Consider the following 15,270-nt stretch of genomic DNA (forward strand, 5'->3'; position numbering starts at 1 on the left):
AGTGTCACAGACGGACAAATAGGAAACATAAGTTCTTGCAGCTGTCTAGGTCATGCTGTACCTGAGTTTGCCTGATTAACATTTCAACTATTTTGCTGTAGCTGTCTTTAAGGTGACGAAAGCCACAGCAAGATGGCTGAAGTTTAAATCAAGAAAACTTGGACACACCATGACCTGGGCAGCTGAAAGAACCATGACACAGGAAGCTACAAGAATCATGACACTAGCCTCAGAAGCCTAAGAGAACAGAAAACATGTTTTTTTGTTTTTTTTATAGGTGAGTAACATAGTACATGATGGCAGACAAAGACCTGAATGGTCCATCCAGTCTGCCCAATAGTTACACTCATCATAAATTCATACTTAAATTGAATCGTCTTTTTTTTTTTTTTTTAACTGTTTATTGGTTTTATTTACACCACATAGAAAGTGAAACAACATATCTCAACAAAAATCAACAATCAACACTTTCAAACTACTCAGTATTCATGAAACAGTCCTATCCCCCCTAACCCCCCTACCCCCCACCTGGATGTGTATAAAGAATAACAAAATCAATAATAATAAGAATCTGATAGGTTACCCATTAAGCACTATAAGTACCTACAAACAAATCCAATGGGCTCCAAATTTGCTTAAATTTCCAGAAATCACCTTTTTCCTCCACTATTATTATGTCATATCTATAGTATAAGTCAAAAAGTATAGTGGGTAGTAGGGGGATTGAGTTACCAAATATTGTAGAGATAGGAGGTCAAAAATGACTGAAATATTAATACTATAAAGAACTCCTAGATAAACAAAAATTAGTTTTTAAATACGTATTATAAGGAGATTCTATACTTTGTCACATACACTCAGAAAAGTGTGATTCAGCAAGAAGCCAAAGCTCCTATAGCCAAATCCACCGCCCCATCACTGTGTATGGAAATATTAAATAAAGTGCTAATATGCTGATTCTGTGATAAAAATAGTCTAGCAATGGCAAAAAGGAAGAGAAAAACTCTTCCACTTATCTTTTGAAAGTTCTTAACAGGTCCCGACATGGACCATGTTTCGCAGTTCTGTTTCAAGGAACCCGAAAAAAAGCCTTAACAATTCAGATTCCAAAAGAGTCAGTGATAGTGCAATTTTCACTTGTTCTGTTGAATAAAGAAAAAGCCTTAAATATCACATCTTCTTAAAGGTGTAGACAAATAACTAAATAAAAACCATTATAAAGGCTGCATAGATAAAGAGTACTTGCCATATATATTTGATCCACAGCGACTCCTCAACTTCTATTCTCATGCAACGGCTGTAGAACACTGACTTAGATTTAAAATAAGGTATGATGACGTCATCCCGCTATGCGGGGTGATGTCATCCCGCCTGTGCGTAATGACGTTTCGACCAGCTAAGTCTTTGGCCGACTGTCAGATAAAACTAATGCTGGAACTAACCACGAGAACAGTGAAACAGTGAAATTGGTATTAAAACTAACCATAAGATAGTGAAGTTAGTGCTGAGGCTGACCATAAGAGCCTTATCAAGAACTACAAAAACGCTTGCCATTCTAATTCACTATTTAAGCCCTCAGGATGTAGAGTGTGTAGTTTGAGAATCAAACGTTCTTTGATCCATAAGACCCGGGAGAGGTTGCCATCTCTAGATAACTTAGGTACTTCTAAAACTGAAAACCAGAATTCGTCAATGGTATGTTGTTTGTCTGTCCAGTGTTGTACTAGGGGGGCTTCCAATTTATTAGTCCGAATCTTGCTTAGATGTTCCGCAATTCTAAGCTTAACGCTGCGTGATGTCTGTCCGATATACAGACATGGGCATTGGACTATGTATATGACTCCCTGGGTTTCACAATCTGAGGACATATAAAGTGCTTTCTTTTTAATCCAATCGGGAAGTGAAAAATGAGAAAGATTAGCACTGTACTGACAATATTTACAATGCCCACACGGAGAGTGCCCACTGTGTATAGCAGGGTCTCCTATAGGAGTATAGTGTGATCGTACTAAATGTTGTTTTAAGTTAGGACCTTTAGAGAATGCAAATTTTGGCTGATCTTGAAACTCAGGATGATATTACATGATACTCCAATGTTTTTTAATGATGCGTTTGATGTTGAATGCTTGATTAGAATAAGGTAATACGCATACAATAGCAGATTCCTGTTCTTGATGTTTTGGCTGTAGGAGCATCTCCCGTGGGGCATTCAAAGCTCTTTTATGTGCTTTCTTAATAATAGATTTAGGATATCCTCGCTCCAAAACTCTGTTGGTCATATCCTGGGCTTTGATAGTAAATTCTTTCTGAGTAGAACAAATTCTCTTGAGTCTGAGGAATTGCCCTATTGGAATGTTATCTCTGAGATGTCTAGGATGGAAACTGCCATAGTTCAATAAATTGTTTCGGTCAGTATCTTTTCTATATATCGTAGTGGAAAAAAACCTTGTTCGAGTGTAATCATTAAATCTAGAAATGAAATATGATTTTGATGAGTTTGAGCAGTGAACTGCAAATTGACATCACACGTATTGATCCAGCGCAGAAAATCGTGGAGTTCAGTTGAAGTTCCCACCCAGACTGCGAAAATATCATTTTACAACATATAGGAGGATTTCTTTTGTCACTCAAAGAATATTTAAGGCAGTTGATGTAGCTCAATGGTTAAAGGCAATTCTTCCATCTTCCCAAGGTAGTGGGTTCAAATCCACAGCAAACCTTCCTGGTACTTTCACAGCGTTTTTTGAGGAAAGTGTGGTATAGTGGTTAAAGCTGCAGCTTCAACACTCTGAGGTTGTGGGTTCAAATCCCACACTGCTCCTTGTGACCCTGGGCAAGTCACTTAATCCTTCACTACCCAAGGCACAGATAGGGAAAATGCTTCAAGTACCTGTATGTAAAATGTTTGGTGTGACTAACTTGAAGAAAGACCTGGTGAAGCTTGAAGAATGGTATGAAATTTGACAGCTAAAATTTAATGCTAAGAAATGCAAGGTCATGCATTTGGGCTATAAAAACCCGAAGGAATGATACAGTTTAGGATGTAAAGAAATTATGTACATGACAGAAGAGTGAGACTTGCGTGTGATGGTATATGATGATCTTAAGGTGGATAACCAGGTTGAAAAGGTGACGGCAAAAGCTAGAAGGATGCTTGGGTGCATAGGAAGAGGTGTGGCCAGTAGGAAAAAGGTGAGACCTCATTTAGAATATTGTGTACAATTCTGGAGACCACACCTTCAAAAAGATTTTTAAAAAATGGAGTAGGTCTAGAGGAAGGCTACTAAAATGGTGCGTGGTCTTCATCATAAGGCGTATGGGGACAGACTTAAAGATCTCAATTTATATACTTTAGAGGAAAGGTGGGAGAAGGGAGATATGATAGAGACATTTAAATACTTACATGGCTTAAATGTGCATGAAGAAGGAAGCAGAAAGCACACAACGAAGGCGACTAATTGATGTTCAATTTGTTTTATTCAATAAAATATCTCAAAACAATCATGTTTCGGCCCCTTAAGGCCTGCCTCAGGAATCTGGATACTGATTGGCGAAATGAACATAAAGATACACAGTCTTCTATTTCAGATGCTCTGGTGCAGTCTTAGACATCCGCATCTGCAATCAAAAGTGTATGCCGCTGTCTTTGTAAAAAGAAATTGCCGACCAAATCAGTAATTCTTTCTGCAAGTGTATTTCAAGACAAAGAGATTGTTTGAAAAACCTTCACACTTCCAGGGCGAACAATTTCTGCAGCTTTAATTAGACATTCCTTGATAAAATCACCTTCGGTAAAAGGTTTCAATTGTTTAGCTATCAACTGCAACAAGGTGTAGCTTGCATGCTCGGCCACTTCACTTTCTTGTGATACTTTATTAAACATGAACTGTTGTTTTTTCAGTCCCAACTTGAGCTCATTCAACTTTTGTTGTCTCATTAATCCTTTGTAATTGTCATATTTTGATTTATGCTTTTCATAGTGCCATTTAATGTTATATAACTTTGGCACTAATAGCAATATTACTTATCAAGCAAATTTATATTTTACTTCACAGCAAAAATACTCCAATTCCCACTTTTCTTGGAAATTTTACACAGTAACATAGTAGATGATGGCAGATAAAGACCCGAATGGTCCATCCAGTCTGCCCAACTAGATTCAATTTAAATTTTAATGTTCAGCAATTTTTTGTTTATTCTGTGTCTGGTAAGTTAATATATAAGAAAAGATATTGCTTTTTATTGAAATGTTTTATTTTTTTGTGCTAACAATTACTCATTTATTTCAGCTCTTTATATTCAGTATGTCTATCAAAACCAGCAATTTTTTGTTTCAATAAAAATCAATATCTTTTCTTAAATATTAACTTACCAGACATAGAATAATTGCACATATTAATAAGTGTAATGTAAATAAACATATACTCATATTTTTATTGTACTCTGAAGGCGAAATATTTCCCGTTAGGTGAACCAAGCAAGTCAAAACAAGACTAATGGCATGGTAGGCATTATTATCGTCTGATTCACTGCTAGTATTAGTGGGGGGAAATGGTGCATTATAACTAGAGGTGCGAACTTGTCTCAGGTATCAAAGGCGTCCGCATCATTCTACTTAATAAGAATAAGCAACTGGTTATACTCATACATTGTATCATTGTTTTTGACTGGCTTAGATAGGCAACTGCTTGGTGCCGATGGATTGTGGGAGAAATTTTGCGACTCTAGTTATGACTTATTTGATTACATTGGCTGGGCTGCAAAGATGTTTATGCGGTCCACAAGTTTGACATGTTTGTTTATTTATTTTTTTTAGTATTTATATACCACTTATTATCTAAGTGATTTACATTCAGGTACTCAAGCATTTTTCCCTATCTGTCCCGGTGGGCTCACATTCTATCTAATGTACCTGGGGCAAAGGGGGATTAAGTGACTTGCCCAGGGTCACAAGGAACAGCATGGGATTTGAACCCACAACCTCAGGATGCTAAGGCTGTAGCTCTTAGAGAAAGGAAGAGATAATGGATACTGCAGATGGGCAGACTGGGTGGGCCACTTATCCTTTATCTGCCATCATGTTACTATGTTTCGCTCTGGAGCTCATTGCCAGAGGATGTGGTAACAGTGGTTAGCATAGCTGGGTTTAAAAAAGGTTGGGACAAGTTCCTGGAGGAAAAGTCCATAGTCTGCTTGCCTTAGGATCAGTGGCATGGAATGTTACTGCTACTTGGGTTTCTGCCAGATACTTGGGACCTGGATTGGCCACTATTGGAAACAGGACATTGGGCTAGAAAGACCATTGGTCTGACCAGTTTGGCTATTCTTATGTTCTTATGAATTGCCCTTCAAGTGCATTTGCATTATCTACATTTCAATTAACACATGATAGTTGTATTTTCTCTGTATTAACTGCATAGGCAGTAACTTGGACAATTATTAGGTGGTAACTGCAAAACTTTCCCACAACTTAATTAAAAGCCCCTTTCATTTGGCCAGGTAACATCTGAGGTTACTCAGACAAAGCTTGGATATTGGCCACCTGGTTATTTATAGCATAAATATGAGATTCCACTGAACGGATCAGCAGGGTAAGCAAACATGACAACCAAGGGTTGAATTTCATTATTATTGTTTTCTTTGCAGTTCATCCATGGAACTAGGACCTCCGGATCAGATATTTGTTGTTTGCATATGACAACCTCTGCCTCCCAATCTCCAAAGTTACTAACTATGAGGAAATGCTCTTTACTTCTTCTCCTCATCAATTCTTTAGACTACACGTATTGCCACAGTAGTCCAATTGTTCTCATGTAATGTCACTGCAAAAGCCCTGCTTCTCTTCTCTGTAGATGTAATAAAGTGAGTACAATCAGAGGATGGTGGACATGTGGAACACGCTTCCGGAGGATGTGATAAGCCAGAGCACACTACAGGGGTTCAAAGAAGGTTTAGATAGGTTCCTAAAGGATAGGGGGATTGAGGGGTACAGATAGAAGTAGAGGTAGGTTATAGGAATAGTCAGGGACCACTTCACAGGCCATAGGCCTGATGGGCCGCCGCGGGAGCGGGCCGCTGGGTGCGATGGACCTCTGGTCTGACCCAGTGGAGGCAACTTCTTATGTTCTTAACACAAATTCTCCCCTTCATAATACAATGGAAAAATTCAAGTTGAACCAGCAGATTTAGGGCTCCTTTTTATCAAGCCGCGCTAACGGGGTTACTGCGCGTGACTTTTCATCACGTGCTAACCCCCGCGCTGGCTAAAATCTACCGCCTGCTCAAAAGGAGGCGGTAGCGGCTAGCGCGGCCGGCAATTTAACGTGCGCTATTATACGCATTAAACCGCTAGCGCGGCTTGATAAAAGGAACCCTTAATTTGTTATTCGGTTTCACTATATTAAAAAAAGTCACTCAACCTAGCTGCTGTGAAAGATGGCTAGCTGAAATGCCCATTACTCGTTTTAGCGCAGGTCGGTGAGATAAATGCTCTGATGCTCATATGAACGGAATGAGCGTCAGAGCATTTAGCTCGCCAGCCCACACTAAAATGCTCTACTGCAGCTTCATAAAAGAAGCCCTAAGTTGAGCGTGCAAATCAGCATGTGCAAAGATTTGCTCAAGCAACTTTGGCCGCAATATGCCGAATCTGTCCCCAAATGTGCCAATTTGTCGATCCTACATTTTAGTGCCACCATAGCCCCATTTGCTTAGTGAACATTATGTAAAAAAACATAGACCTTACACTTTCACAAGTTTAAAGTTTTGGGTACACTTGCGTGAGGGAGTAAGGGGTTCTCCCTCACTAATGTGGCTATTATATTGTTGGACAGCAGGGGGCACTAGCGTAAGAGTCAGCCACCTGGAGGAAAGGAAAGTCAGAGGTGCAGGATTCAGGCAGGGAGGCGTACAGTACTTCTGCCCCAGAATGGAGTTATTCAGGGAGGTCCCTGGGAGAGGCTTCCAGGAGAGAGACTTCCCTAGCAGTGGGTTGAATCAGAGCCCTGGGAAAGAAGACAGCATGTGAAATCTATTTATGTGAGATGGTTAATGTCTTTCTGGCTAAGGTAAACCACTTATATTCCTTGAATATGGTGAGGGCTGGTTAATTGACCAACAGCTGAGGATTGCTAACGGAATGTGGGACGGTGAACTGCCTAAAGAGTACAGGCTACTGCACTGGATAGAGATATAAAAGTTAAGACTCTATCTTTGCCTTCCCTGAACCTGTGAGGGAACAGGCTCAGGTTTGTGAACAAATAAAAGCTTTTCATTATACCTTTCAAGAGTGTCCAGATTGTATATATTGTGTGAGTACACAAGGTTTACTGGAAAACCCAGTCAGGAATCCTACAACTTGCTAAAACTGTATATTACAGAGGTGAACAAATCTATATCTTTAGCAATTAGGACCAGTGGTACTAAATATCCTTTTTTTTTCTTGTCCTTAGCTCTTGTCACTCTGATTGGAATCAGCGTCTATATTGCATACTCAGCAGCAGCACTGAAAGAAGCATTGTGCCTCTCAGGAAAGACGTTTCTGGAAGGCATTGATATAAAATTTGGATGGTCTTTGGCCTTGGCATGGATCTCCTTCATAGCTGAAATGCTCACAGGAACAGCATTCCTCTTGGCTGCCAGAGTGGTAGGCCTAAAACGAAGATGGGAACAAACAATATGAATGTACATGAAATGAAACGTAGATTAAAAGTCAAAGAAATCGAAAATGATGTATTCTCAGCTGAACATTATGGAAGTTTGCTGTAAAGTACTCTACTTTCTGAAAGGTTTCATCAAACAAGTTGGCCAGATTTTTGGAAGTGTCAACCGTGGTACAAGAATGCTTAGGTTTTGTCGTTAGTTAACAAGGTTGCCTTCATATCTGCTACTACTACTACTATTTAACATTTCTATAGCACTGAAAGGCATACATAGCATTGTACACTTAACATCCAATAGATAGCCACTGCTCAGAAGAGCTTACAATCTCATTTGGACAGACAGAAAGGACATCTCAAGGTTGGGGTGTTTCTAGCAGAAGGAATGATATGATGGTGAGAGAGTTAAGAGTTGAAAGCAACTTTTGCTCCTGATATCTATAAAATATATTTTTCTTCCTTTGCCTACATGTCAGATACTTAAATGATAAAAATGAAAACAGTTGGAGAATGACTTATGGTCAACATAACTGATTTTCAGAAGAAATGATATGAAATATGACTGAACAGAGCAATTTAAAAGCTCTCAGTTGAATACTAGACTGTCATCGAAATAACTAGGATACCAATCCTTAATCTATAAGAGGGATTTGCAAACGTATTCAGCGGTACTTCAAGACACTGATTGCCATGTGGGTAATGCCTAGTGGTTCCTTGGACATCTGCTGGTGAATCTATTGAAAATATGGTGTAGGTGGTTGGAGTTCTGTAGATCTGGTGCAGATTTGAACAAATCTTTATAATATCAGATGAAGTTTTTCAGTGAATCTTACAAAAATGTGGTTATTATTTTCAGGTCCAAACCAAGCTGAAATCTGTCTGGTTCAGATTCACATCTATATGTTTTGCATTTCAGTCACAATCATAACCTTGTGTATCATTGAATCTACAAAACTGCTTACATATCAGATAATGATCTATGCTAGTTACAACCAAAAGCTGTGATGGAAATTTAATAAAAGTCATTTGTATGATATACAGACAATGTAGCTTCCTTACCAGGGTATAAGCACCCTAGAACACTATCAGCCTTGAGCCACGTCAAACTTTAAGGCCCCTGGATCTCTCATATTAGACTCAGCAATTATCTTCATACCATCTCCTCTAAGAACAATCCTGTAAGATTGCATAAAGGGGTATCTTTGTTTTGCATCCCTCTATATTTATTAACCGCCTATACAGAGGCGAACCTAGGTATGTGACACCTGGGGCCCATTGTTTTTTTGACACCCCCTGCCATAATTCCCCCCCCCCCCTAATGTAAAAAAATATTTTTAGTAATGTTCCCCCCAGGTGCCAGCCATGAGGGGGTGTTTCCGGCCTAGGAGTCATGGTCTGGGAACTTCACTTCTCATGGCCCGGTGCCAAGGCTCTGGATAATCACCATGGCCCAGCATGTTCCCAGCCTTCTCTCCCTTTACCTTCCATGAAGCTGAAAAAACTGCCGGCCTCGGCAGTGATTCAGCTACGTCGCCCGCGGCTCCCCTTCCTGCTTTCCGTGTCTGCCTCTGCCATCCACCCGGGCGGAAACAGGAAGTTGCGTCATTGGCAGACGCGGAAAGAAAGAAGGGGAGCCGCGGGCGATGTAGCTGAATCTCTGCCGAGGCTCGCAGTTTTTTCAGCTTCATGGAAGGTAAAGGGAGAGAAGACTGGGAACATGTGGGCCACGGGGACTATCCAGAGCCTTGGCAACGGGCCGTGAGAAGGGAAGCTCCAGGACCATGACTCCCAGGCCGGGAACACCCTCCTCATGGCTGGCACCCGGAGCGTACCGCCCCCCTTGCCTCCCCTCCCCCCCTTGGTATACCACTGCGCCTATATGAAGGGAGATTCACCTAAGGTGGTGTACAGCAAGTTTTAAAATCAGATACTCTAAGTATTTTCCTATCTGTCCTGGCAGGCTTACAATCTAACTATGGTATCTTGGGGGGGTGGGGGGGAGGCTTGGATGCCCAGGGTCACAAGGAGCAGCACTGGAATGAAACCCACAGCCTCAGGGTGCTGAGGCAGCAGTTGTAACTACTAGGCCACTCTTCCATAATGAAGGCAATTTCTAAACATTTTATAACTGATAAATAGCTATTTATCCTACTAAAGGGTCCTTTTACTAAACTTTAGTAAAAATGTGGCCATACTGCACCATTACGCTAGTTTTTTCGTTAAGGCCATTTTTACCACAGTCATAAAAATGGCCTTCTATTTCTTGTATTAAAGGTAGGGTTACTAGATTTTCCCGCCCCAGGCCTGCATAGTTCTGTCCGCATCACGCCCAGTCCTGCCCCTGCCCCGGCCCCTGCCCCACCCCCCTTAGCCTGTTCATGTGTCGGGATGACATCACATGCATGCGCAGATGCGATGACATCACGCGTGTGTGTGTGACATCACCGCATTGCATCCTCACTTTCACAGATGCCGTCTCAGCGTGAGAAAGTTTACAAAACCTGGACAAAGTTCTGGATTTTGAAAACTCATCCGGACCCCCAGACATGTCCTCAAAAGGAGAACATGTCCAGGGAAGTCCGGACGTCTGGTAACCCTAATTAAAGGTAATGCACTAATTTTGCCATTAGAGAGCAGCCATTAATAAAGTTAGTGCATACCCATGTACCCATACCCAAGGGCTCATGTCCTATTCCTGCACTGATCTGTTAGCTTGCTTTAATATAACATTTCTAACTGGTTAGCACAAGAATGCCCACCATCTGCCTCCATACAAGCAGTCTTAAAAAAAAAGGTAAAAACTTTTTGGTACGGTTAGCGTATACACATTTGGCTAAACTTAGCTAAACTAAACTAAACTAAATCTTAAGTTTGTATACTGCATCATCTCCACAGAAGTACAGCTCGGCACGGTTTACAGGAATTGGTATAGAAAGGAACTACATTGAAAAGTAGAAGGACTTAGAAAGAGAAGTTTAGAGGGACTGGATGCTTGAAAGCTCCCCATGGTACGTCATTTTAAGCTGCATTGGGCACCCATTAGCACCTAATGCAGCTTAATAAAAAGGCCCTACATGAGCTACTGTATATGACATTTGCCTACCCTCCCTGAGTGTTGAAGTATACAATGATGGTTCTCAGATTGTATTTTGCTTGGTGACGCGTCAAAACCCCGTGAGATAATCGCGCGCAGACAAAGCCTGGCCGACAATCAAGCGCAGGACATCAGCGTGATGGATTTAAATTCATTCTGAAAGTGCTCCGAGGGTATGTGTGTGGGGGAATGCTTCACTTAACTTAGTAGTGTTGGCGCTGCCAATGGGGAGGGTGTGGGGGAACCCCTCCCACATTACAGAGGAAACTAAACTTTTTCCCTAAAAATAGGGACAAAGCCTGTTTCCTCTATAATGGGGGTTCCTCCCCCCTCCAACACCTCCCCAACGCCAGTACCAACTCTACTAAGTTAAGTGTGGTGGTTCCCCACCCCTAAACCCCTTGGAGCGCTTTCCAATTGAGTTTAAATTTGGCGTGCGGATGTCCTGTGCGCGATTGTCGGCCAAGCTTTGCGCACAATTGCCTTGTGCGGTTTTAACTATGAACCATTTTGCTTGAACTGCAGCTATGGTTTGTCACCTTCCCAGAAGCTGCTGCCTGAGGCCACCGCCTAGTCTGCTTAATGGTTAAGCCAGCCCTTCATGGTTTTCTTAGATTTTGAGGCTGCTGAAAGAAAAGCTTCAAAACCGACGCAGATCCTGCTCCATAAGTTCCTTGAGATTAGACTGACATAAACTTATGTATCCTACAGGGAAAAAAAGTGAGAGATGGAATATAATGAGACATTAAAATACTTCAAGTGGTATAAATAATGCACAAAAAAAAAATCCAGCAAATAGACAGGAAATCTTAATACAGTGTTGTTGATAAGCAGTAGACTCAGCAATTAACACCAGGAAATGTTTCTTCACAGAGAATGCTGGTTGCATAGAACACAACACAATAAATGATGGCAGAAAAAGATCCCACCACATCCATTCAATCTGCCCAACAAGGTGGGGCCAGAGCCACGCATGCTACTCCGTGCAGGTCCCAGTCACCCAAGGTCAATGGTCGGCCCTGAAGCCACCACCATGCCAATAATACAAGCAGCAAAACAAGATAGGAATGCTACGTGATCACAACCAAGACTCCAAGTATTGCTGACAGCATCCAGTTCACCAGTCAAGATGCCCTCCTCTCCCCCATAAGCTGTACAACACCCTCACTAGAGAATGACATGGGGAAAAAAATCTGTCCCCGTCACTGCCCCGTCCCACCATCCCCTTCACTGACCTGTCCCCGCCATTCCCTTCACCGCCCCATTCCCTGCAGCATCCATACAAGCCTCAGTACAAGCAATATTTAGTTTATTCCTTCCTTATAAATCAAAGTTTTGGCTGCTGAACTAGAGAAAGAGATGTTCAGCTGGCAGGGCTTTGTTTATAAATTTTTATCAACACAACTAATATACTACTTTATCCTAAAGCAAAATAAATAAATAAATAGAATTTTTTTTCTACCTTTGTTGTCAGGTTTCTGTTTTCTAAACTCTGTTCCCCATTCCGTTCAGCATCTTCTCCCCACTCTGTCATCCCCATTTCCCTTCAGCGTCTTCTCCCCACTCTCTCTTCCCCATTTCCCAGCGTCTTCTCTCCACTCTGTCTTCTCCATTTCCCTTCAGTTTCTGTTCCTCTCCACCCCACCTTTCCTCCCTTTCTCCCTCCCTGCCCCTTACCTTCGTGGCACTTTCACCCCTCCCCTTCAGCGAAAACACCTCTTAGCCGCTTCCGCCATGCACACCGCGCCCCCTCCCCCCGGACAACAGGCCCCGGTTTGACTAAAAAACTAGACAGTAAGTTCTCAATTTAAAAGGCAGAAGGAGTGTTTCCTGCTTGCAGCGCACAACTGTGCCGACATACCTTCCTGCTCCTTACCTTCGGCCATCGATTTCTAAATTGCCTTCCTATGAACAGCTGGAGTGTTGAAGTTGCATGTGGCTGCTGGAAAGGTCATCTCTGATGCAACTTCCGGTTGCGTCAGAGATGACCTTTACGGCAGCCACACGCAGCTTCAATGCTCCGGCTGCTCGTAAGAAGGCAATTTAGAAATCACCATCCACGAAGGTAAGGGGCAGGAAGAGAGTAGGGAGATATTTTGACTGGGTGGTGGCAACAGCGATCAGTAAGGAGGGAGGGAGCGTGATAGGTGACTGCGCGTGTTCCCTCCCTTAACTGCGGGGACAAGGCCATTCACCGCTCCAAGGTGCGGTGAATGGCCTTGGCCCTGTAGCCATGGTGAACAGTTTTTCCCCACCGTTTTAGCGGATTACCCGTGGGTAACAGCCACCGTGTCATTCTCTAACCCTCACCTTCAGTATGCAACAACAAAATGATTTAACACATTGGAGTTGTCAAAACCCCACCTATCTCCTGCTATTTGCAGGACACAGACTATAGAAGCCTTCTAAAGCGCTGAAAGGCATACGCAGCGCTGTATATTTTGACATTTAATAGATGGTCCCTGCTCAGAAGTGCTTACAGTCTAACTTGGACAGATAGACATGACATAAAGGGTTGGGGATGCAGAACCCAAAGTGCAGCAAGACAGAAGACATGCTGAGGAGGATGGGAAGGAAGAGGTGCACACTCATAACATCATTATATATTCATCCATAGCTGCATGTTAATGATGTGCTCATATGCACTTATTTATCATCATAACATATACATCATCATTAACATGCAGCTGTGGATGTGTAAGGACAGGCTGAGGAGGATGGATGGGAAGGAAGGAAGGTGCACATATCAACATATCGTACATTTTTAACATGCATGATGCAGCTATAGGCAAGCTGAGGAGGATTGAATCATACAGATGTGTATGTTCAGATATGCGCTCAGATGTGTATGTTTTGATATGTGCTCAGATGTGTAGTTTTTTCTGATATATTTATTAAGCTTACAGTATTTATAAAAACACATTTAATACTTGTTACAAAAAATATTGTGCAATTGTGATTAGAGAATGACACGGTGGCGGTTTACCCGCGGCCACCACATTTTAGCCGCGGGTCACCCGCCGAAAATGGGGAAGAAAACTAGCAGTCGCTGCGGCGACGGGGACAAGGCCATTCACCGCCCGCGGGGCGGTGAATGGTCTTGTCCCCGCAGTGAGGCATGAAGGATCGCGTGGTCCCCGCAGCTCACACCCGCCTGCCCAATCGATTCTAGTGTTTAGCCAGCTCTCTCCCTTCTCCTCACCTTAGTTTGTAGATTTTCTTTTTCGGCGACCCGCACACTATCAAAGAGCCACGCACCCGCTGCTGCTCAGTTTCGATCTTCTGCTCTGACGCAACCGGAAACAGGAAGTTGCAGCAGAGCAGAAGATTGAACACTGAGCAGCCGCGCGTGCGCGGCTCTTTGGGAAAGCGTGCAGGTCGCCGAAAAAGAAAACCTATAAACTAAGGTGAGGAGAAGGGAGAGAGCTGACTAAACACTAGGATCGATTGGGCAGGCAGGTAGTGGCTGCGGGGACCGTGCGATCGCTAGTGTTCCCGGCTCAAATTGGAAGGAGGGAGTGAAAGGGAAAAGGATTCTGGGCCAAGGGGATGAAGTCGGAAAGAAAAACCCACAGCAGGAAAGAAAGGGAAGGACTGGCAGGTGAGCCAGATGCTAGAAGCAGGGGGGGGGGGGGGGAAGAAAGAGGGAAAAAAGCTAGATGGGGTTGAAAAGAAGAGACACACTGGTATGGAAGAGGAAGATAGGGGAAATCTGGACACAGGAAGGTAACAGAAAGAGGGGAAATTATGTGCATGGGGCATAGGGACAGAGACATAAAGGGGACATGCCATGGGGATGGTATATGGACACAGGGGGGGCAATGACAGATACATAGGGGAGATATTAGAAATGGAGAAAATAGGAGCACAGAAGCGAGATGGTTTGTGGGGATGGGACAGGGACCGAGCTTGCAGGCTCCAGTGGCTTGCACAAATTACATTGTAACGTGCCATGAAAATAAGAGGAAGGAAGGTAGATAGGCCACGCGAGAGGAGCTGAAGGGTAGTAGAAAGGAACAGATGGTAAAGGAGGGAGGGAAGGGTGGTGGTGGAAAGGAATAGAACAGACATTGAAGGAGGGTGGAGAGGAACAGACCCCCAAGGGAAATGTGGAAGACAGAGTGGGAAGAAGACAGATGCCAGACTATGCGGGAGCGGAGGGAAGAAGATGGGTGCTAGACCAATTGGGGAGGGGGGTTAAGGGAGAGGCACAGTAACAGCAAATGGAAGACGCAGAGAGAAGACACACAGTGGATGGAAGGAATTCAATGAGAAGATGTGGAAAGCAGAAACCAGACAACAAAGGTAGAAAAAAAAATTATATTTATTTATTTATTTTTTGCTTTAGGATAAAATAGTATATTAGTTGTGTTGATAAAAATTTATAAACAAAGCCCTGCCAGCTGAACATCTCTTTCTCTAGTTCAGCAGCAGGAACTTTGATTTATAAGAAAGGAATAAGCTAAATATTACAGTACTAAGGCTTATATGGATGCAGCGGGGACGGTGACGGGGCGG

General features: G+C 42.7%; 1 protein-coding gene and 1 long non-coding RNA gene across 4 annotated transcripts in view; one reads left to right on the plus strand and one right to left on the minus strand.

The window, feature by feature from the left end:
- TMEM114 (transmembrane protein 114) overlaps positions 1–8,690 on the plus strand; it is a 55,944-nt gene extending 47,254 nt beyond the window's left edge. The window contains exons 4-5 of one of the 2 annotated variants that reach the window (XM_033914975.1): positions 102–277; positions 7,452–7,572. In XM_033914975.1, coding sequence (XP_033770866.1) covers positions 102–241 — 140 coding nt within the window. In that variant the 3' untranslated portion in view covers positions 242–277; positions 7,452–7,572. Of the gene's footprint in view, positions 1–101; positions 278–7,451 lie in introns of both variants that reach the window. The other variant, XM_033914974.1, reaches the window with a different exon arrangement.
- Positions 7,537–15,270, minus strand: part of LOC117345808 — a 61,931-nt gene continuing 54,197 nt past the window's right edge. For both annotated transcript variants that reach the window (XR_004536513.1, XR_004536514.1), the window contains exons 3-4: positions 11,292–11,457; positions 7,537–7,651 (exon numbers count right to left, since the gene is read on the minus strand). This is a non-coding gene — a long non-coding RNA (uncharacterized LOC117345808). The remainder of the gene's footprint in view (positions 7,652–11,291; positions 11,458–15,270) is intronic.

Source organism: Geotrypetes seraphini, chromosome 11 (assembly GCF_902459505.1).
Source record: "Geotrypetes seraphini chromosome 11, aGeoSer1.1, whole genome shotgun sequence".
Taxonomy (NCBI): domain Eukaryota; kingdom Metazoa; phylum Chordata; class Amphibia; order Gymnophiona; family Dermophiidae; genus Geotrypetes; species Geotrypetes seraphini.